General features: G+C 40.7%; 1 protein-coding gene across 2 annotated transcripts in view; it reads left to right on the top strand.

Annotated features, from left to right (window-relative positions):
• Positions 1 to 16,670: 16,670 nt before the first annotated feature.
• The window catches only part of Wasl (WASP like actin nucleation promoting factor), a 48,573-nt gene continuing 40,483 nt past the window's right edge, over positions 16,671 to 24,760 (top strand). The window contains exon 1 of one of the 2 annotated variants that reach the window (XM_039108349.2): positions 16,671 to 17,226. In XM_039108349.2, coding sequence (XP_038964277.1) covers positions 17,119 to 17,226 — 108 coding nt within the window. In that variant the 5' untranslated portion in view covers positions 16,671 to 17,118. 2 annotated transcript variants of the gene reach the window in all.

Below are 24,760 nucleotides of genomic sequence, written 5' to 3'. Positions count from 1 at the left end.
AATATTCTTTCTTTATTTTGTGCGTTTGGTGTTTTGACAATTATGTGACGGGAGGTGTTTCTTTTCTGGTCCAATCTATTTGGAGTTCTGTAGGCTTCCTGTATGTCTATGGGTATCTCTTTTTTTAGGTTAGGGAAGTTTTCTTCTATGATTTTGTTGAAGATATTTACTGGTCCTTTGCGCTGGGAGTCTTCACTCTCTTCTATACCTATTATCCTTAGGTTTGATCTTCTCATTGAGTCCTGGATTTCCTGTATGTTTTGGGCCAGTAGCTTTTTCCGCTTTACATTATCTTTGACAGTTGAGTCAATGATTTCTATGGAATCTTCTGCTCCTGAGATTCTCTCTTCCATCTCTTGTATTCTGTTGGTGAAGCTTGTATCTACAGCTCCTTGTCTCTTCTTTTGGTTTTCTATATCCAGGGTTGTTTCCATGTGTTCTTTCTTGATTGCTTCTATTTCCATTTTTAATTCCTTCAACTGTTTGATTGTGTTTTCCTGGAATTCTTTCAGGGATTTTTGCGATTCCTCTCTGTAGGCTTTTACTTGTTTATTAATGTTTTCCTGTGCTTCCCTAAGTGTGTTCAGGTCTTTTCTGAAGTCCTCCAGCATCATGATCAAATATGATTTTGAAACTAGATCTTGCTTTTCTGGTGTGTTTGGATATTCCATGTTTGTTTTGGTGGGAGAATTGGGCTCCGATGATGGCATGTAGTCTTGGTTTCTGTTGCTTGGGTTCCTGCGCTTGCCTCTCGCCATCAGATTATCTCTAGTGTTACTTTGTTCTGCTATTTCTGACAGTGGCTAGACTGTCCTATAAGCCTGTGTGTCAGGAGTGCTGTAGACCTGTTTTCCTCTCTTTCAGTCAGTTATGGGGACAGAGTGTTCTGCTTTCGGGCGTGTAGTTTTTCCTCTCTACAGGTCTTCAGCTGTTCCTGTGGGCCTGTGTCTTGAGTTCACCAGGCAGCTTTCTTGCAGCAGAAAATTTGGTCTTACCTGTGGTCCCGAGGCTCAGGTTTGCTCGTGGGGTGCTGTCCAGGGGCTCTCTGCAGTGGCAGCAACCAGGAAGACCTGTGCCGCCCCTTCCGGGAGCTTCAGTGCACCAGGGTTCCAGATGGTCTTTGGCTTTTTCCTCTGGCGTCCGAGATGTGTGTGCATGGAGCAGTCTCTTCTGGTTTCCCAGGCCTGTCTGCCTCTCTGAAGGTTTAGCTCTCCCTCCCATGGGATTTGGGTGCAGAGAACTGTTTATCCGGTCTGTTTCCTTCAGGGTCCGGCGGTGTCTCCGGCAGGGGTCCTGCCGCTCCTGGGCCCTCCCCCACGGGAGCCCAGAGGCCTTATACAGTTTCCTCTTGGGCCAGGGATGTGGGCAGGGGTGAGCAGAGTTGGTGGTCTCTTCCGCTCTGCAGCCTCAGGAGTGCCCACCTGACCAGGCGGTTGGGTCTCTCTCTTAGGCTCTTAATCATATAGACAATTTCATAGGGAATATACCTGAGGACTCAGGTACCCACTCAACATTTCTAGAGGGCCAGTGCTTCGAAATACATAAAAATAGGTGTAGCCCCTCTTTGGGTAGGTATGGCAATAGGTTGTTGTGCTTCAACTTGTTTATCCAATGATCACAAAACTGATATTTAGGAGTAGAGCCTGCAGCAGAATAAGGCCATGCATTAAAGTGGTCTGTCGATGTCCCTGAAGACATGGTAAATCTACAGTGCTTGAACAGTAGCATGGGCTTGGCCTAAAACAGAAAATTGTCAAAGTATGTCTTATGGTTTCATTGCTTTGAAGAGACAACCATGACCATTGTAATGTTTATAAAGGAAAACATTTAATTAGAGTGACTTACAGTTTCAGAGGTTTAGTCCATTGTTGTCAGACAGGGAGCATGGCAGCATGCAGGCTGACATGGTGCTGGAAATAGAGCTGGTAGTTCTACAGCTTGATACACCCAGCAAGGACAGTCTGTGTACCACACTGGGCATAGTTTGAGTATAGGAGAACTCAAAGCCCATCCTCCAACAATGCCACACCTCCTAATAATGCCCAAACACATGAGTCTATGAGGGCCATTCTATCCAAACTACCACAGAGTAATATTCTTCTTGTATCTGTCAAACATTATAATGTGTATCTGTATCCGTCCTATAATCACATAAGAATTGGGTCAACATGTCAAGGCAGTTCTGGTGCTATGCTTGCTGTTCTTGCTATCCCAACAGAGCACAGAGATACAAAATCATTTCATTATAGGAGTAACTCCCTAGAAACTGGTTAATATTCAACACGTGTCTTCCTCACTATCTTAGAGAATGAATGAGATGTGAAAAGTGAGTGTAATTTAACTATTTAACTGTAATAAAATTCTTTGTGACATTAACTTACCTGTGTGTCTGTGTGTGGGTTCATGTGTGCCAAGGCCTACAACCAGAGGTCAAAGAACAACTTGCAGGAGCTGATTCTCTCCATCTGCCAGGTGGGTCCCAGTGACAGAACTCAGGTTGTCAGACTTCGTGGAAAGTGCCTTTATCCACTGAGCCATCTTGCTGGCCCATAATTTAACTTTTTAAACTGTTCGTAAAACATTTTCTTGGTAATGATCCTTTTACTTGTGTGTAATAAAAAAAAAGCCTCTGGGAAAGACTAAAACAAAGGAGGGGGAATTTATGTAAGCTGTGTAGTATTTACATAGTTTTTCTCATAATCAGAAGGAGAAAGTGAAAGCAGGCCTCCTGAAAACCCAGAGCCTGGAACTGTACAGTTTAGGGGACTGCTGGCTGCTCTTCCTTGACTTTCCATTCCTCTCTGTTTCTCTCTATAAATTTATTCCATTTTGCTCTATGGGTTAGAAACTACTTTATCATTTACTCTTGTGTACAGAAAATAGAGCATATTGCTCAAGTTTTCATACCGTAACCTACTGCAATTAGTATCCGGCAAACATAACATATATAGTGCGTGTGATTCCCAGGTCTAGCAAGACAAATTTGATTGACCCAAGTAGGGTTGGATGTACAGCCTCCTTCGGTATTCTGTGACTTGAGGGTGAGGCCACAAACTATAATGGTGGCTACTACTGTTAAGTCTTCGCTACATGAAATTCACAAGGAGCATCACATATGATATCATTTGTTATAAACAAATGATCTCAAAAGTTAGCTAAACAGAAACTCTTAAGAGGCTCAAGGAAATGAAGAAGATAGGACACATGCTACTCTCTCTGAATGACACTTAGGTCCTAGGAACTCAGAACCCAAACTGTAGCCTCCCACTTTTATCTTTAGCAATTATTGCCGTACCTGCCTTTGGCAGCTATTCCCGTTGAAACAGCTTCTGCCCTTCCTCTGCTCTGATGTGAATTGTAGAGGGCTGACCCTACAAAGCACATTTCCCAGCTTGTATGTGAGGCACGGTCAGTTGAGTTAAGCCCAGGAGAGGATCTAGCAGGACTCTGGAGGAGTAGAGGAAGAAAGAAGCTGGGAAACATTCCTGTCTTCTTGCCTGAGGTGCATTTACTTCTGTATGAGTCTACTGTATGGACCAGTAAGTTTGTACCTTCCATTCAGTCACTCCAAGTCTTCCTCCAGCTTCAGCATTGCCGTGACTTTCTCCTGCTGCTGATCTCTGCTTTCTACACAGTCTTTACTACAAAGTCTGTCACCTTTGAAAATAAAGTTCTGGACTAAATCAATTCTTTTCCACCACATAAAATAGTCTGTAACTTTCCAATTGCAACCTGATCGCTCTCACTACAAATGACTTCCCTTTTCTTTTTTCTTGTCCAAGTTTCTCTGAGGCAGTAACTGGAGTTTTTAGGACAAAAGCTTAGGCTCCAGAAGTCCCACCAAAACTAGGCTAGGCTACTTGTCTCCAGTATGACAATCTAATGTGATGCATGATATAATGCAGAAAAGGGAGAGTTATCCAATGCGACCACTCTGGGAAGAGGAAAACATCCAAGTCCACTTTTGAGGTACTTTAAGAATTGTGTGGAAGGAATACATGATTGAGCAGTCCAGGCTAAGGTGTGGTCTGGCTGATCTTGTTGAAATTCTGGTTCAACGGGTGATCTGCCAGTCCTTATCAGTATCGGGCCCCAAGGGCATCATCAATCTGGTTCCTTCAAGATGACCCCACAGTATAGCCTCACCTTTGTAAGTAATTATCTCATTTAAAAGGTGGTCTGTTTTACAGAGTTGTGTTTGGATCCCAAGGTGACTCAAAAGGAAAGCTTACAGACAGCAGCCTAGCTCTTTGTTTGCAGCCCAAGTAAAGGAAATAGAGTTTTCACTCTGCTTTTAGTTGTACTGTGAGCCCACAGAAGGAGTCAATGTTCTTTCAGCAAACTCAGCTTCTTTCAAAACCTCCGATGTTAGAGAGCTAGGGCTGAAGGCAAGAGTATAAACCTAGATAGAAGCTTTGTGAACTCCATAGACCATGTTCTACTTATCACTGGGAGCAAGCAACATCAGTTTCCAGTAACTATTGGTCTGAGGAACTCATGTTTTGATTTAGTGAAAGGACGCTGTTTATTCAGGTCTTCTTTTTCACTAAGCACATGTGTATGCTGCCATCCTTGCATGGCTGAGCCACAGTTGACTGAACCCCTTCTTACCACCTCAGGCTTCTGGATGTCACTATGCTACACAAAGTCTTTATGGGGACTAATAAAATTTACCCACTCCTGCCAGAGTTACTATGAGAGTCCACACTTCGGCTGGCATAGTTCAACATATATTCTGTTCCTATAAATTGTTCACCTTGTGTAGATTGTAACCTATTTGACAAAGTTCTGAGTGTTTCCTGCTTATCGCATGGCTGTTTCGGCCTTCCTGGCTAATGGGAGCCACCACCCAAGCTGATCCTCCCCCATACTGACCTTCTTGTCACAAGATAATTCTTCTGCTGAATGATTCATGCCAGAGTTACAAGAACGTATCCACGACCACATTGCCATTTGTGTTGGTTTTCTCTTCACTATCCACTGTCTTTAATTTCCTCCCTTGTGTTTTCTGAAGAATATTTACTCAATAAACATGTGTGCCTGAATCCTTGTCTCAGAGTCTGCCTCTAAAACAGTTGTTCTCAACCTGTACATTGCAAGCCCTTTGGTCAAACAGCCCTTTCACAGGGGTCACCTAAGACCATCAGAAAACACAGGTACTTAAATTAAGATCTCATAACAGTAGTAAAATTGCAGTTAGGAAGTAGTAGCAGAAATAATTTTGTGGTGGGAGTCACCACAACATGAGGTTGTAGCATTAGAAAGGTTGAGAACCACTGGTCCTAGGAACCTGACCTAAGTGTTAAATTTGATTCCTTTTGAAATTCTAGCAAAGGACAAAGAGAAAGGAAATATCAACTCATCAGTTACTCTTGGTAATCTAGGTTTAAGATTCAGAGGTCTAATCCTAATATTGTAAGTTTGTGACTAGTGATAGGAACTCTGAGTTATCAGAAGGAGATAGGAGATAAAAATAGGAAAAAATTTAGTTTTCTTTTTTTCTTTCCTTTCTTTCTCTTTGGAAATTAGTTTTCAAACTTGTTCTGTTCTCTGTTGGGCCTCCAGGTTCAAGGTAGTCGTGTGTTCAGAGTACAAAGGTAATGGCGCAACATCTTTTATGTAGGAGGCTTTTAGATTTTGGTTACTGAGCACCAGCCAGGCAATGTAGCAGGTTACTATTTCATAGCAACTTTATGTCCCACAACAATCTCCCGAGATACATTTACGTCCATGGTACTAACGGGCAAAGTCAAGTATAATGAAGTTTAGTAACGTGACCACTACAAAACCAATTTTCAAACCAAATCTGACTATACTGTCATTTGTTTCTCTATATTATGCTGGGGTTTTTTTTTAAAGAAAAATTTAAACATATGTAATCAGCAGCTTTTGTTATATAACAAACCAAATATATCTACATATTCCTACCCACTATTCTGTCTTTTCTGTTTTTAGGCACAGGTAAATGAGGAGTTTGGACTGCATAATTGCTAAGGTCCCTGCCCACTGTAATGCATTGTTTTTAAATAAAGATATTGAGTCAAGTGAGTTCCAAACAAGAATAAGGAAGCTCCTCTAACATGATCACTAACTCTGGCTAAATCATGTTACTGCTGAATGTTTTTTATGTGTTTCATGTAGTCTTTTACTATCCTGCCTTAGTTTCAGGAATGGGCCTTGTCACCAGCCCTAACCCAGTTTCCCTTGAGTCCACGGATAAAAGACACACACACGTGCATGCACGCGCGCACACGCACACACACACACACACACACACACACACACACACACACACACACACACACACACGCACACACGTTCCTTTTCAACTTGCCCTTTTTTTCAATTGTTCTTTTTCAGTTGCTGGGTGCTACTATCTCCTGCCTGGAAAAGCGTGCCCTCAACAATATTCTTATCTCTGTTCCTCTCATCTGCCCTAAACCTTAGAGGCTCTGACCACCTGCCTGTAGGAGTGGCCTGTGTTGTCGTTTCTCCCGAGACCTCACATGGCTGCTTGGTTCTCTCTCCAAAGCAGGGGGAACTCTCCTCTCCACCCTTGCATCTGTCTGCTTTTCCTCCAGTGACCCAGAAGTCCTGCCTATTCCTTCTGCCCAGTAATTGGCCCATGGCTTCCTTGATGACAGATCAAGAACCAATTGGAGAACAGGACCTTAGCAGCAGAACCACCCCTACATTTATTTATTAAAACAACCACAAAAAAAATAATAATGTTAAATTCTAGCCACAGCAATTGGCTCATCATCACTATTTAGTAATAACATGTAAGGAGGAATGCAGATGTCATCAGGAAGACACAACTGGAAATCAGGTATTATTTGTGTTTGCTACTCTATCTTACTGCTCTCTCTGCAAAAGAGACCTCTTCCTAAGTCAGTCAGCCTCTGAAGCTCCATCTGTTTGCAATTAAATTAACTAGCTGTTCAGTCCCTTTTGAATATCCTTCTTTTCCCTTGGGAACTTCTGACAGAAGAAACTGGAGATCCCTAATGTTAAGATGTAAATCTCCAGCTCTCTTGTAGTTAGGGCACAGGTCTGCACAAAACCTAAAACTAAATATACTTGACACACTTAATCAAGAGTTTCATGAAATCTTAGTCACCTAATACCTATTCATTCCTGCTCTGAAGTAATTAAGTGGAGGGCATTTAAATTTAGTAGACCGTAATTTTTACTACCCCATGCAACAGTAGAGAAAGGCTTAAAGTACAATTTATACATTAAGTTTATACTGCCAAAAATAACTATTTGTAATTGCAAATGTTACAGCTCTGAGGGGAAAGGTATCCTGGCAGTCAGCAGCCAAGGAATTCCACAAAGTTACATGGCACAACAAACCTCACACAAGAGATTTACTGAGAAAAACACAAGAGAGTGGCTGCCTCTGCTCAGGGGAGAAACAGCAGAGAACTGGAAGGAAGACTTTATGTAGGGTCTCCAGCAGGCAGAACTTTCTAGGGTAGCCTGGGATTGGTGGGATTTTGTGGCCTGATCTTGAGGGGAGCTCAGGGATTTGACTTTGAGCTTTTCACTCTGTAGGGTGGAGCTTGGGTGTTTTGTTCTGTAGGTAAAGTCTGGAAGTTGGAGGTCTTCAGGGGTGGGGCCAACACTTGCCTCTCTCTCGAGGGGCTTACAGTAATCATAAAAAGCAATATTATTTATATTTTTCCATGCACTGTTCTTATCCAGTATGTTTCAAAATGTTGGCTATTTTCTAAAGGCAAAATGGTGATGTTGGTTTTAGCAATAAAGTCTTGAGGTGAAAATAATCCTAGTGGTCATTAATTCATTCATTTCAAAATTATTAAATAGAATCACATAGTGAGTGTCTCAGGAATTTTATTAAGACTGTGGGACTAGTTAGTATCTGAACTTAGAACAATGAGTTCCTGTTCATTTTAACAGCTGTTTTGCCAGATGTTAATAAAGAAGATATTCAGTTTATAGATTCTATCCTTTCTTAAGTCTTGAACCAGACAAGAATCCCAGTTATTTATCATGAAGACCCATCCCACAAAAGTATGCAATTCAGACACGGCCAGTGTATAGCTCTATGTTTTACATGCTTGGGTGGTATATTCAAGTCCCTGAAGTATCCTCTTCCAGGATACATCAAAAATCTCCAAGAATCTTGCAGTTCATAGGTTAGTGAGTCCTTTATGAGAGTTACTAACTCAGGTCCAGTTTGCGCATATGCATTTGAATGTCTAGATGATGCTTATGGTTCTAGAACTATCTTATTTCAAAGCTACTCATCCATCTTCCCCCAGGCCCTGTTTTCTCTTTTCATTTTGTTTAATTTAATCATTTTCAATACTTTTGGGATTCCTATCTCCAACTTCTATTATTAGTGGTATAGTTTCTATGTGCAAAAAGAGGATGAATTCAAGAAGTCTGAAGTTTGACCACCAAACATCCCATACAGAAAACAGAAAAAGAAAATTTAAAAAAAATAACATTTTTTTTTTTAGTTCTAAATGATGTGGGTTTTAGATAAAAGGAACCTATTTGATGCCTAATAAAATGAATTCCATGGCAAAGCTAAATACATTAATGGGTAAAAGTTACATACAAATATGCCTGAAACATTTCAGTCACTGTAACAAAATATCCGAAAAGGGTTATTTTGGTAAATGGCTTGGGAGTTGCTGTCCACGGTCATTTGGCCCAGTTGCTATGGACCTGAATTGTATAGCACACTGAAGCAGGACCGTATTACAAACAATGCTGCTCATCTTTTGGTGACAGGAGAAAGTGGAGGATCCCTTCTAGTAATCCTCCTAGTAATCCTTCTAATGCGATACAAGGAAAAAACAATACAGATATTGTAAGACACAAGAAACGGCATCTGTCACAGAAAGGAAGAGTCCCAGCCAGTAAGAACGAATATAAACAGTAGCCAGGCAACCACAGTTAAGATTAGTATGGGATGCTGGGGGACAAATAGAGTCTGGATAACAGTATTGAGAAATAATTTAGAAATGGACTTTCACAGCTTTTTAAAAATATAGAAATGAAAAAAAGAAAATGTGAAGATATGCTTGGGCAAACAGCAAAATTTATGAGAACATAATCACTGCAGGGCTTGACGTTTTTAGAAAATAATGTTTATTTTCTGTGTTGATGCTTACACACAACTTCTAGCAAAACTCTAGTGGAAGAAAATAAATGGCGAAATGGTAGTGTCTGGAAGGTAAACCCTCATCCTTTTTAAATAGGAAGCTCACAGATAATTCTTTACATTGATTAATCGATGCACATCATGCTGAAATACTCTAAGAAATGCATCTATAAATGCCAGCTGTATCATGAAGTTCAAAGCAGATGTCTCTGAGGACCATGGCTGGGAATTAGGAGGGAAGCACAGGTTTTCTTTCCGGCTTTGTGGAAATATGTAAAATGTCAATTTATTGGCATTTACTTTTTATGAAAATAGAAATTGACTTTTTCAAAGGTCTTTAGTGTTATTTATCCCTCCCCATACCATCATACTCCCTTCTCTACCCTCTGTCAGGTCCCTTACCCCAAAATAACACTTCCTATTCATTATTCCCTTTTAACCCTTCATACAGGAGTGTTCTATCTCCTCTCTGAATCCTCTCCCTGTGGTGGTTTCTTTCATGACCTCTATTGTAATTCATATGAAACACACAGTATCTGTGGTAAAGATTCAAAGTTAGCACCCAGAGAAGAGAGAAAGTTCGATATATGTCTTTCTGTGTCTGGGCTACCTCGGAATGATTGTTTTCAGCTTCATCTATTTGCCTGCTTATTTAATGACTTCATTTTTTAATAGCTGGATCACATCTCATTGTGTAAATGTATATGTTTTTATTAACCATTCATCAGTTGATAGGCATCTAGGCTCTTCCATTTCCTGGATACTGTGAATAGAGAAGCAAAGAATAAGAATGAGAAGGTATCACTATCCATGAGTTGTATGGCTGGGTCATGATGTGCATTTAGTGTTAGCTTTTCAACTTCCACATTGATTCCCATAGTGGCTGCACAAGCTTACACTCCCACCAGTAGTGAGTAAGTGTTCTCCTTCCCCTACATCCATGACAGTATTTATTGTTTTGTTTTGTTTTTATTAGTCATTCTGACCAGGATGAGATGAAATCTCAAAGTAGTTTTAATTTGCCCTGATGGCTAAGGATGTTGATCATTACAAAAAAAAAAAAAAGGTAAAGTTTTTAAGTCACTTCTTCATCTTTTAAGAACACTTTAATTCGGGGTTGGGGATTTAGCTCAGAGATAGAGCTCTTGCCTAGCAAGCGCAAGGCCCTGGGTTCAGTCCCCACCTCCAAAAGAAAAGAAAAAAGAAAAAAAAGAACACTTTAATTCTTTGCCTCATTTTTTAAAATGGGTTTATATATTCCAGATACTATTCTCTGTTAGATGTACAGTTGGTAAAACATTTTTTCCATTTGTATGCTGTCTCTTTACTTGAATGATGGCATACAGAAAGCTTTTAGTTTCATGAGGCCATTTATTATTGATTTTAATGCCTATGACAACAGGTTCCTATTTAGAACATAATTCCTGTGTCAATGAGTTCAAATGTTTCTCTACATTTTTTTCCTTTATTAGAGTTAGATATAAAAATCTTATGTTAAGGTTTACTGGAGTTGAGTTTTGTGCACAGAGGTGCAGATCAAGTTTCATTTTTCTACATGTACTTTTCAAGTTTAACCAGCACAATTTGTTGAAGATGTGTATTCACATTTCTCCATTGTGTATTGTTGGCTTCTTTGTCAAAAATCAGATGACTTGTAGGAGTGTGGATGTAGGCCTTCAATTCTCTTTCACTAATCAATGAGTCTGTTTTTATGCCAGCACCATGATGTATTACTTGAAATCCTTGAGGGTATGTGGTGGTTTGAATATGCTTGGCCCATGCTGTGGCACTACTAGGTGTGGCCTTGTTGGATCGGAGGTGTGTCACTTTGGGGCTGGCCTTGGAGACCCTCCTCCTAGCTGTATGTGAGACAATCTTCACCTGGCTGCCTTCTGATCAAGATGTAGAACTGTTAGTTCCTTCTCCAGAACCATGCCTGCCTGGATGCTGTCATGCTCCCACCTTGATAATAATAGACTGACCCTCTCAACTTGTAAGACAGCCCCAATTAAATGTTGTCCTTTCTAAGAGTTGCCTTGACCATGGTGTCTCTTCATAGCATTGAAACTTTAAGACAGAGTGGTACCTCTAGCCCTTGCACTGTTGTTTAGCATTGCCTTGGCTATCCCAATTCGTCTGTATTTCTGTGTGAAATTTATGATTACTTCTTCAATTTCTGTAAAGAACTGTATTGAAATTTTGTTGGGGATAATGTTAAATCTGTAGATTGCTTCTTGGTTTCATTGTATATATTCTATCAAAACATGAGAAGGGAAGCTCTTTCATTTCCTGGTATCTTCTTCATTTTATTTTTCAGAAGAAGTCTTTCACTGCCTTTGTTAGATTTATTTCAAGATATGTTTTTTTTGAGGCTATTGTGAATGGTACTGTCTGAGATAGTGTTCTGTTGCTGTGAAGAGATTCCATGACTAAGGCAACTCTGTTAAAATAAAGCATTTAGTTGGGGCTTGTTTACACTTTCAGAACTTAGTCCATTATCATCATAGCAGGGAGGATGGAGGCAAGCAGACATGTGGCTGGAGAAGCAGCTGCGAGTTCTACAGACAGCTCTACAGGCAGCAGGAAGAGGCAACATTTGGGCCTTCTCCCACTGACACACTTCATCCATAGAAACCATACCTACTTGAACAAGGCCACACCTCCTAATTCTTCTCAAGAAGTACCACTCCCTAATGACTAGGTATCCAAATATATGAACATATAGGGGCCATTCTTATTTAAACCATACCCTATAACAGTAATGATGTCCCTTCTAGATACCAGATGTTAACAAAAGTGCCAGGAAACCAGTTACTTTTTCTGAAGTTGTTGGCCATTGTGATCCTATAGACAACCAAACATCACAGGCTATTGACATTGTTCTTTGTTATGCCCTAGAGCTATGAGCCTATTGCTTAAGACACCATATATTTGAGTCATAAAACATGGAGTGATCAGGTTGGTCCTGACCTGACTCATTACTACTGGTTAGCTTTCATAGTTCTATGCATACTAATGCAGGAGAAAAATGATCATCAATACCATCCAGGTGTGACTCCTGTGAGCCATAGTGACTGGTTTGGCAAGACCCTCCCATTAGTGTAATAATGGCACCAAATCATGGGAGAATTCACTTTGTGACTGGATTTAAAGCCCACTCCATGAGCTGAATCCCATACCTGATACCTTCTTCACTCGATCAAGAACCTATAGCTACTACACAAGCCATAGGCATGAGGGGTAAATCTTTGATTGTTGTTTTGCTAAATAGATATAGTATTGGACAGTTCCTGATGGCTTATCTTTACATTTGGGTACTTTAGCTCTCAACCCTCATCAGAGAAGCTTCTATTTACCATAGACGGTGTTTAACATGGAGACCTACAACTTGTCAAAGTGCCAGAAATCAGAAACTACAGAACTGTCATCCCTCATCCATCGCTTCCTCCAGCATTCGCTCAGTTATCCCTGTGACAGAGGGGATGGGGAGAGTGTAAGAGTCAGAGATAGTAGATGACAAGGATACTATATGCTTGGACAGCAGGGCATCTGCACATATAAATTTACAGTAATTGATACAGCATACACAGAATCTATGTAAGCTTAAGCCATGCCAAATCCCAGCATGGAGATAAGTGTTCGGCATAAAATCCTATCCCTAACCATAGAGCTATTAGCAACTGTTAGCTGCTGGGAGAATTTAAGAATGCAGCCCCTGGTAGGTTGACAATGAATGGGCGGAAAACTATACATGCAAGAATATTTGGGCAGCAAAATTTTGTATTGATGGCTTTAAAATTAATAACTTTGAAAAGGACACAAAGTGGGTGGGAATGACAGGGGAGGTAGAGGTAGATATGGAAAGAGTTGAGGGAGGGGTGCATATCACTCAAAATACATTGTATGAAAGTCTCAAATAAGTAATAAAAAATTAAAAATACAAAGTAATTTTTAAGTTATATGTAGATGAGACCATAAAGCTATCAGTGAAGCTATGTAGACATATGGCACCTTCACGCTATCTAAGAAACCATTTGCTAACTCACCTATAAACGCACATTATAATGGAGAACTAATGTCTCTGTTCTCTCATTTGGAATAACTAAAGTAATAGCTACTGAATTTTCAATAAAGTTAAAGACCAGCAGTGGGAACAGATAAGCAGTATCCTGAGAGCTATAGCATGCCTAGTACTTCAAACCGCTTCTTGAGTATAAGCATGTATTAGGTATCTGGGGACTAGACCAGAGAGTCGCAATAGCTATCATAGGTAATTCACGAATATTAAGAATTCAATTTCTCATTAAAATCAATGAGGAATGTGAATGGGCTGCGATAACCTATCAATTCTTTACAAATAACCTACAAAATGACTTAGACTTAAAATGAGTTGCAACAGGAGAAAGGAAGATCCTCAGCTTTATTTTTTGATAATAAAACGCCCCGTATTTAACTAGAAAAATATGTACTAGAACAAATTCTCTTGGGTTTCCACATTTATACAATGCTTACCTAGAAATGTGCAGATAGTGTACAGTGTGGACATTTTACACCCATGGCACTCAGAGGCTGCAGGGAAAGAAGTCGTATTCGTGTTCTCTGAAGCACCCGTACCTGCTGCCGCTTCGGCTCTGTAAATCGGTTCTCCCACAGCTGGGCAACACGCCAGTACCAGCAGTTTTGGCTACATTGGCTGAATGCCTTGGAACCCTATGTGTTGCTGTTACCGGCTCTCCCCTAGAGCAGGGTGTCACTGTATTTTATTAACCTGCACCAGGGCAGTGGTGTGTTTCAGGGGACTTGGACATCCACAATGACAACTGTAAAGAAGAGAAATGGTTAACTGAAGAACAGATGAGAAATGGCCAAGCGTGGTCATGGTAGGATGGGCAGCATCTGAAAATATCCCTTCACTTCCATAAATATGTTACTAAAAGGTTTTCTGTCAATATGAGGGGCTCACCTTAAAGGATCATAGCAAAGAAAGCTGTAGAAAAAAAAAGTTCTAGGATGGAGTTTAGTGTAGGGAAGGGAAACCACATGAAAAGTGAAATGCAGGAGTTACTTTTGTATTTGTTCTATATCTAGACATTTTAATGTAGTAGCTTACTTTATATAAAGATAAAAACCCCTATTCTTTTTAGCCTAACAAACTTCAAAAATCCAGCTGAAGGAGAATCAAGTGCTTTTTTTTTTTTTTTTTTTTTTTTGGACCAAATCCAATCTCTCAAACTAAGCAAAAAGAATTTGAGATAAGAAAATGACTTGCCAAAGAAAACAGTGAACTCTGTCTTGTGCTCTGAAAGAGAAGTTATGCTATCAAGCATAAACGTCAGAGGACTGGCTAGGCTTCTTGAAACAAATATTGCTGATATGTCTTGATACCGGGATGAATGAAGAAAACAGTATCCTTTGTATATGGTAAGGAGGAACTTCCCCAGTACTTTGCTCGAATGTTTGAATGTGTAAGGAAGTCGTATTTCCAACAACATGTTCATGCTTACACTTTCTTGCTTTATGACTATCGAGGTATTGGGGAAAGTCCTGAGGTGGGGGAGGAGGGGTAGAAATAAGAACTCAAGTTGAAATTTTGTGGACAAAGTACTATATTTAAAATTTGTGGAAGACATAAAGAAATAAGTTGGGATTAAGGGAAAAGCATTATGATAATGACAATTTTTAATCTCCAAGTCTGAAGAAACCAGGCAGCAGTGAATGAAAGCTGTACTTAAGTAAGTCCTAAAGATTTCGTGAGAAGGGAAAAAGCAGACAATTCAAGGAAGCACGGGCTGGGGAGTGTGTGTGAAATGACTGGAACTCCATAGGTCTTTCCTAACAGGTTCTGAAGCACACACCAGCCCACAGCTTTTCTTTTCACAACTTTCTCTCACATCTGTCTTCAAAGCAGTCTGTGGTCTAGGAGAGCTGGTATTTTTAGTTTAAAAAAAAATGTTCATTCTAATTCTGTGTACATTTTAAAATGAAAATAGAATGACATCACTTTCCCCTCCCCCCTCCAGCCCCACCCAGGTATCCTCCCTCCAGCCCCTCCTATGTAACCTCCCTTGCACACACAGTCTCAAAATAGTTTTAATTGCTTTTTTTTTTTTTTGGGATTGTTTGTGGTTGTGTGTGTGTGTGTGTGTGTGTGTGTGTGTGTGTGTGTGTGTGTGTAGAACCAAGGACCTTACACACATTAGGCAGGCATTCCCTGGCCTAGGTCCTAGCTAGCTTCTTGGGTTTTACTAATTAACAGGCCTGTCTAGAATTATAATGGCAGTTTGGGTATTTTAGCATAATGGACTAAAACAATCTGTTTGGCAAAATCTGTAGCCTGATCACTAAGAAAGAGAATATGTTCCAAACTCACTGACATAGATTTGAGAATTGTGTAAGGCTGTGAATTAAAAGTTTTTTTTAAAAGGCTTATATAAAAATGAATGTAAAAATACATACTTCAGTACTTGATCCTCTAGACGAAGAAATATGTAACAGACCACAAGCAAAGATGGTGAAATTTGAGACAGGACTTGGGTACTCACTATGTATCAAGTACATGGTTTTCTCTCTACATTTTTAAAGTAGTCTAACTGTCCCAACTTCTACTATACTACCTCCGTGAAACAGTGATTTCATTTTACAGATGAGGAACCTGACACAGAGAAGCAATTCCTGAATGCCTTTAAACGGTCTAACTGCAACTTTAACCTTGAGCCAACCACAGCCTGTTTTTGGATAAGAAAACATTTTCCATTCAACCGTATTATTTTAGATTAACCCTTAATATTATGAGACACAACGAAGTCCCATTATTTACTTGTGCTGAGAATATAGCTCAGCTGGCTGAGAACGCACCAGGCCCTAGGTCCCAGCACCTATGCTACAGAACCACGAAATTAACTCATAAGGGGGGAAAAAAGTAAGGTATATTCCATTACGACATTCACAAACGCGTGTTTCATCTTGAATTAAAGAAACAACAAGGTGTTTCGAATTTGATAGAGAAAGATGGAGAGGGATGGTTTCCAATTCACAAGGCAAGAAAAAAAAATGGTATTCAGGATCATCGGAGCGTAAATACTACACAAACCTATCCTACGAGATCCGCCAGAAGGGCGGTGGATGTATTTTGTGAGTCTGTTTCCGACATCTATGAAGATGTCTTTTCTGATCTCGGCAAAAGCCTGTCCCTCCCTGCCCCGGTGGCGGCCAGTACTAAGTTCGAGAAACCAGAGGCACCTGCAGCTCTGACCGAAACCACGCCGGCCGACCTTTCTCTCCAGCTAACCTAGACCTTCCTCACAGGCGGCCTGAGAGTCCCACTTCGGAGCCTGACAAACACCGCGCGAAGTGGACGCTCCGCAAAGCAGAGCGGTGCTACAAGACGCAACCCGCTCAGTGATGCCAGAGCCCCTCCAGTCCGGCCTCGGTCTGAGTCTGCGCACGCGCGAGGTGGTCACGGGGGGCGGGGGAAACTAGGCAGTAATAAGACCTCAACCCTGCTGAGCCTTGTCGCTCCCGGAAGGGGGCGTGGCCTGGCGCGGACACGCCCCGGCGCGCAGCAAGCGAGGGGGTGTTCGGCCGTGCCGAGTTTCCGGCGCGCTCCCCCGCGTCCCGCGTCCCGTGGTCTCGCCCGCCCCTGCTGCCATGTTGGATTGTGCGGCTACTGCCGCCGCCGCCGCCGCCGCTGCCGCCGCCAGAGGACTGGAGGAGTAAGGAGTTTAGCGCAGCCGCTGGAGTGCGAGGACAACGACCATCCGGCCCGAGCCAAGTAGGGCGGGAGTCCGGAGCTTCCCTGTCGGCGCGCGGCCTGAAGGCGCCCGCCGTCAGCTCCTTCCCTCGGCCTCCGCGCGCCGGAGGAGCGACGGGATGCTGCGTCTGTAACTGCCGGCTCGCGCCCCTGTCACCCGGAGTGGGACCGAGTGCTCGCCCACCACCAGAAGAGACGGCCCTGGACACTCCACCCCACCGGCGACACCATGAGCTCGGGCCAGCAGCCCCCGCGGAGGGTCACCAACGTGGGCTCCCTGCTGCTCACCCCGCAAGAAAACGAGTCTCTTTTCTCCTTCCTCGGCAAGAAATGTGTGGTCAGTGACCGAGACCCCTGTCGCCATCCCCAATGTCTCCTTGGCGGGTTCGGGCTGGGGTACTCAAGAATAGGATAGAGAAGGGGGCGGGCTCGGCACCGCTGGAGTGCTACTGGGGGCCAGGCCTCCAGCCTCCCGGGCCCTGGTGCTCCCCTCACCCTGCGTCCCGGGAGCAGGCCTGTCCAGGCTGGGAGTCGCTTCCCCCAGCTGCTGGAAAACAAGGGAGTGTCACCTCCGTAGGCCTGCCCAGAAGCCCTGGTCGGCCGGGCCGGGTCCATGCCCTTGCTGCAGGTTCAAACTTTACTCTGGACCACAAGGGGATTTTCTTCGTGCATCAGCTGCTTAATCTCACAACAGAATCCCAGCATTGGCCCTTGCTTCACTTCCTACTTCTGGATCTGGGTTATCTTCCTTAACAATGCTAGAGGTTTTGGGAGTGAATAGATGGGAAAAGAAGCAAAACGGATTTTCCGTCCCCCTTAGGATTCCAGTAGAAGATAAAGTAGAGTGAAGGTTCATGGACACTTCGGATCAGAGCAAGGGCAGGAAATGCGCCTGCTCCCCATGCAAAAAAAAAAAAACAAAAAAACAAAAAAAAACGGGGTTTATTTCTCCAGCAGAAACTAGGCCTAGTTTCTACTCTCCGCCCCACTGTTTTGTTTTGTTTTGTTTTTTCTTTTTCTTTTCTCCATTGCGGTGGTGGTGGTGGTGGTGGTGGTGCTGCTGCTGCTGCTGCTGCTGCTGCTGCTGCTGCTGCTTTCTCCGAAGCCATGCTTAGGGAAGCGGCAGATTCTAATGGCCTTTGGGATCAAAAGTGGTTCTGAGTTTGGTGCTGTGAGGCCCATCCCAAGCCCAGATGGCGGATTGGGAGCGAGCAGTTCTGTGGGAAGGGGAATGGGTACTGTTGACGGAAGCATTCGTTACATTGGCTGCAGGCATTTCTGCGGGTGGGGAGGTTTTCCTTGGTGAAGGCCTTATCTTGATCTTCCTGAGGTTACTGAGTTGAAAAGGGGATTGTTGAAATGCTGGCTGGCTCCCTTTCTGCCATCTGTTTGTTGGCTCTCTTAGAGCGGAGCAAGTACCTCTGGAACCCAAGAAACACCCAGAGAAGTTTCAGGAAGTTTCAGCCGAGCAGAACTATTTCATATCTTCACTTAGCAATATTAGATATGTCAAAATCAGACTACACTTGCTGAAGGAGTTAAGAGCAGACAATTTCTGGAAAGTTACCAGATTAATTGTTAACTTCATAAGCTTCTGTCCATGTCTACTTTTGGAAACCAAATCATTCCATTGGACTTAAGATTTATTTCTTGTTTTAAAATTTAGGTTTTAAAGAACATTGCATCCACTGACTAGAAGTAGAAAACAGTGGTTCAAAAAAGAAGAAAAGGAATTTGGGAGAAAACTTTAAAGATAAACCAAGTCCTTCTTCCTCTATAGTTCTTTAAACAAATGAGAAAATGGAGCTCTTGGCCCCAAGTCACATAGTAATTTAGGAATGTAACTGGAACTAAATGCCCAGTTACTTTGTACTTTCCACTACAGCATGTTGTTTTGTGAGGATTCTTTCCCCTTATTGATTTGTCTCTCAAAGTGGTGTTAAAGGAATAACTACTTAATTTTTACATAAAACTAATATGATTAAAATGTAAGTTTCTTAAAGGAGCATTAATTTTTGCATGTTTTTCAGTTCAGGGAAATCTCCAGGTTTTTTAATGTGAGCTGCCTTGTGAGCAGGGTAAAGGTCAGCTTTGCTGGTTTGGTACCTTTAGTCTACAGTCTACCAAATATTAAGTAGCTTACGTTCACATACCAGGCCCTTGAACTTCAGGCATTGCAGACATTCGTGTTCTACTACACACATTGCTCAGAGCTGAACTGTAATGTTTATCCAGGGTTTCAAGGAAATGACAGATGTGGGAGTATATTTCCATAGACAAAGGTAACATGGCTCACTGTAAGCACAAGTAGTCAGTGCTCAATTTCTTTACACCATATATTATTAATCAACTTTACCTTTTGAATTGCAGTAACTTAAAGCCACATTGTTGTTGCCTTCTCTTGTGAAAATTAACTGTAAAATATGTAGCCCTTGGCTTAAAAGAGAGCAATGTGAAAGTTGGTGTTCTGGAGTCATCTTTAAGGCTTTGCTATCTTTTTTTGAGCTTAAAACAACAGTGAAAAAGCATTCTCATAAATCGAGCAGTAAATTTATAGGTTAGACCTAATATAGTAAGCGGATACATTCAGAGCTCTATCTACAAAGTTAAGAAACGAAACCATTATCTGGTGCCAGATTTGAAGCAAGTTCTTCATTCCTTCTTTCATTGAACAAACCTGCATTGGGTAATTGAATGTTGAGGTCAAAAATCAAGATTGATGCTTCCCTCAGGGAACTTGGTGTCTGAAGAGGGAAAGAACATGTAAACTGATGAGTCAGTCTGTCCTTCACAAGACAGACGATAGCTTTGTAGTCTAGTCAGGCAACTTTGAACAAGCCCCTTAACCTTCCTGTTCTATCTTTTCCTACTTGTAAAATTAGAATGCTGCCTCGTGCAGTGGTTGTGTGGGTTGGGAGTATATATAAATATCTGAAAACTTGTTAGAAACAGAAGGAGAACTATAGAGCGATGGGAAAGTAAGGGAAAGTTCGATAGAATGGGCAACATCTGAACAAGATTAACAGGTGCTCACTAGGTTAATAAATGATATGGAAAATCATTTATTACTAGTAATATAATTACGTGGAAATTAGGAGAGTTTGTTAGGAAACAGATTTTTGCCTGTATTTTCACATTTATGTATGTATTGGGATTATTGTAGAAATTATTAAACGTGTGTGGGTAGGTCCAATTCCTTCATAATTAGGTTTCTTAGGTCTAAGGTAGACCTTGATCATTTCTTTCTTTATTTTTCTCTATTTTTTTTAAATGAGGCTTAGTGGGGAGATTGATATATACTACAGTTTGAGAGCAGAAGTTCATTTCTGTAGGTAATTCTAGAATTGTCACATTGGAAACATTTGATGTCACATTGGCAGTCATAGGTTTTCTTTTGATTGAGTTTGTGTTTTGTGAGTTAAACAAGTTCTTTTAGTGCAGCATTTCTTTGTCTTAAGATGTCAAGGTACATTTCCTAACTAAGACAGGTTCAGTTGAGGAATATGTGGGGGAGCCACATAGAGGTCAGGGTTCACGTTGATAGTGTACTTGGGGTGAGGTGGAGGCAGTGAAGAGATAAACGGTGGATGGTGAGAGGAGTGACAGAGGAGATCCAGTAGGTATTTGTAGATGCCCCCAGAAAATAATAATGAGCCTGAACTAAAACAGTTAGAGGAGTCAAAGGATCCCCAGAATGGTTATGTCCCACTTAGATGTAGATGGTGAGTAAGGTAAGGGAATTGCAGTAAAGGCAGACATTAAAGGAGAGCAGAGAAGTGTGTAGACACATACATTTCTCATTTTCTGGAAATAATTGGTTTTATGGAAGAAGTGACTCTTAGAAATAAATCTGTTCCTATGGCATATATAATTTTAATAAATAGACTTTATGGAAATTCAGATTTCATTTAAAGTTAAACATAGTAAGTGAATGTGTGTTCTAACTTACATGGAATTAATAGTTCAGCTATCTTTACCTGGAAGTATAGTTTCATAAACTTAAAGAACAAGATTCTCTTACTGTAAAGTACTGTTGACTTTCAGGTAGAGTGACAGCTGACTTGTATAAGGAGCGCATACATTCATCTTTGCCATGTGGAGTTTAATATGTGTAGTCCCAAGTAAAACCTGTAGCTAGTCCTAGCCAGCCTCCTTTTTCTGAATGGTTTGAGGCTGGCAAGGGTTGGCCTGCCATACTCACCTGGGGTTTTTTTGTTGTTGTTGTTGTTTTGTTTGTATTTTTTTGTCTCTCTGTCTCTGTCTCTGTCTGTCTGTCTGTCTCTCTCTTTCTCTCTCCTATCTCTTCTTTCTCTCCTTTCTCTCCTCTCTCCATTCTGTTTCTTTCTTGTCTTGTTTTTCACTATTAGTGATTATTACATTTCTTTTTATCAATAAGTGTTTTGCCTTAATTCCCTTTACTTCCTCAGCCCTTGCTTTTATTACTCATCTTCATTAGTTAAATTGTGTTTCCTCACTTTGTATGCAGTTCTGAGAGATGGACCTAACTAACACCTTGGCATTTTTCTATAATTTTCACATCACAGGTGAGTGAATATTTCCTGATTGAATAATTATAATTGGTCGTTTGATTCAGACTTAGGAATCTAGTCAGCATTTCTCACTGCTTGATCAAATTGTAAAACCTTCATATTGTTGGCAGAAATTATTACCTAGAGTTCAGTCTTTCTTCATTAAGCAAAGTGGTTTCATTCCCTTGCTAAGCTAATATCTTCTTGCCTGAATTAGGGCAGGAGTGGTAGAAGAAAGTAGGATATGCCTTTCACTTTGAGCAATGAGAAAAGAAAGCTAAGATTCACTGGCTTTGGAATATACAACCATGAAAAGTGACCTCCTTTGGCATAGGAAGAAGGTAAAGACCAAAGTATGATAGTGTGAACTATATGACAGAGAAGGGAAGAGTAGAGCCTACATTGTAAAGCCTGCTCATTCTTTGTTCTGTAGAATTGGCACATTTCCCAACCTTCCCATCTAGGTCTATAAAAAGGTCTTACTAAGGGGTTTTAAAGAATTTCATAGTTAGGTAAACCATATAAGAATGGGTGCCACTATAAAGTACTTTAGGAATTTATAGAAGCATATGCAGAAAGTTGTTACTGAAATTACTATGTTTGTTCACATTTTCCATTGATAGCAAACAGATTTTAGAGCACAGATAGCTCTGAGTTAGGTAAGTCAGTTATAGCAGTTTTAAGTCACTTAAGTATGAAGTCTATAAAGAAGAACCTTTAAATAGACTTCTCTAAGGAGTTTTGAGCCTCCATACTTGTTTCTCTTAAGCCCATTCCTACCCCTTTGTTCTGTCACTGTTGGGCCAATTCTTTTTCTGTTGTGGACAGTGTTGGGTATTTTATTTAATATACTTCATTGCAAAAGTTATCCTTTAGCTTTAAAGTACTACTTACAATTTATACTAACTTGTTCAGTTGAGAAATAAAGTCTACTAGAATGATCCAGAACCCTCATTGTTACCTGTGTTAGTCTGTTGGCCGAAGTTCTGAAGGGATAATTTCCATCCTATAGTGCTGCTGAACAGTTTCGTGGTGTCTGCAGTATTTTGTGTATTCAGAAACAGAGTGTATGGATTTATTGAGACAAGGCCTCTGTAGCCCAGACTAGCCTCAAACTTGGGATGTAGGTGTGGCTGAATTTTAATTCCTGATCTTGCCCCTCTAACTCCAGAGTTATGGGATTGCAGATGTGTAACTATGACAGCCTAACCTTTAGAGTGTAAAGTATGATATATTTCAAGTCTATAAAACCTGGGAAGAGTAAGATTCAAATGAAACACATGATGATAATATCCCATTTATTTTATTTCTGTCCATATTCCACAGAATATTAAATAAATGATTTTAATGGACATATGGTGCTTGCTTTTTTCAGTTTTAGTTAGAAAACTATTTTAAAAGCATACTCAGAGTTGAGCTTTATTTTATATTATTTTATAGCTCTAAAAGTCACAGCTTTCTTCCCACATTTAACCTAGTATTATGAACACAATTCCATTTTTACTATAAAGATTCTGGAAGCAACACAAGTCAGTACATTCTTATTTACCTTTATAAGGTGTGCAGTTATTTGCAAGTGTAATTTTTATTGGCTTACAAATAACCTAAAATAGTAATTCTTTAAATGGTACTAGTTATTAAATAGAAGATTTTTGGTTTCTTCAACTGTGTTCATAAATAGTGCATAACAAGAATAAATCTCGTTTGTTTACTACATCACTATCAATACTTATAGGTGAGGATTCCATCAATTTAATGGTAATAAATGGTAGTGAAAAAAATAAATAGCAAACTCCACCCTCACTTTTTAGTTTTGTGTGTAGGTATATGACACAGTGATAACTGGCCTAACGTATGGAAGGGTTTGGGTTCTCAGGTTAGTCAGAAATAGTCAGGAAAACTTCCTTTGGAAAGTAGGGTCAAGTGAAAGATACGCAGTAAATTCATAGTTTAATTTCATTACCATTTCAGTATTCTAGACTCTAGAGTTCATTTTAGTAGTAATTTGTTTAGACATTCAACTTGTCATTGAAGATTTACTAAAGGAATCACATTTGTAAAAGAAATGCTCATTAAAGATTTGCTAGATTGAAGCAAAGGGGAAGTGATAAAGAAGTCCAGGCATACATGATAATATAGTAGGATTATCACAAAAACTATATGCTCAGTAACAGTTTAAAAGTCTGTATTTACGGTTGGGGATTTAGCTCAGTGGTAGAGCACTTGACTAGCAAGCACAAGGCCCTGCGTTCGGTCCCCAGCTCCGAAAAAAAGAAAAAAAAAAGTCTTTATTTACAAAGTTAAACATTTATCTTAGGGTTGAAAAAGCTGGGATTATTTACAGGCAAAATACTTAACCAGTCCTGTAGTTCCAAATTTAAAAAATAAAAAAATTAAATCTTTACGTACTATTGATGATTGAAGTGTAGAAGAACACTCAAGGTTACAGAGGGGAACAGTGAGTCCTTGTTTGACTTGGCCAGCACTGGAGCAGGATGACATGCTGCCTTTCTGGTTGCTGCGACAAAATGCCTGACAAGAGCAACTTGCAAAACAAAGTGTTTATTTTGGCTCACAGTGTGAGGGTGCAGCTCACCTTAGTGCGGTGTGGTGTGGCAGTGGGAGCAGGTTAGCTGTGCTAGCAGGCCAGCGGCAGTGAGGATGGGCTGCACAGATGTTACTTCTTGCCTCACTTCCTCCTTTGTGATTTTTATTCAGTCAGGACAGGACACTGTGATAACTGGCCTAACATACGGAAGGGTTTGGGTTCTCAGCTTAGTCAGAACCCCTTGGATGTTGCTGCCCATTTAGGATGGTTTAGCCTTCTTCCTTTAAAGCTGTCTGGCACACAGGCATTCCCATAATCTCTCTCCTGTCATTCCAAATCCAGTGAAGAAACACAGAAGATAATGATCACAGGTGTTTTTCCATAAGCAGTTTGAAGGACTATCGAGATGCTTAATTTAAATAAAAAAACCCAAAAACTAGTACTTTATATATTACACAGATTATCTTTTTTATGCTAGAGGTTTGTTTCCTTGTCCATTTATACCTATTTCATTCTTTTATTCTTGCATTTAATGCCATATTACTACATTGTATGAAGGTATAGTTAATATAACAGGTGCTATATATAATCAAGTACCATAAACGAGGTAGTTTATAGAGCAGTGATTCATTGTTCTCAAGCTTGAAATCTAAAATCAAAGTACCAGCAGAGTTTGTTCCTTCTGGAGAAACTGGGAGTGAATCTTTCATACCTGTCTTCTAACCTCTAGTAGTTACTTGCAATCCTTAAGGTTCCCTGTCTCCATCCATTCTTTGCTTTACAAATAACATGGC

Source organism: Rattus norvegicus, chromosome 4 (assembly GCF_036323735.1).
Source record: "Rattus norvegicus strain BN/NHsdMcwi chromosome 4, GRCr8, whole genome shotgun sequence".
Lineage (NCBI taxonomy): Eukaryota > Metazoa > Chordata > Mammalia > Rodentia > Muridae > Rattus > Rattus norvegicus.
The sequence above is the reverse complement of the archived record's forward strand: the minus strand, read 5'-3'. Positions and strand labels throughout refer to the sequence as shown.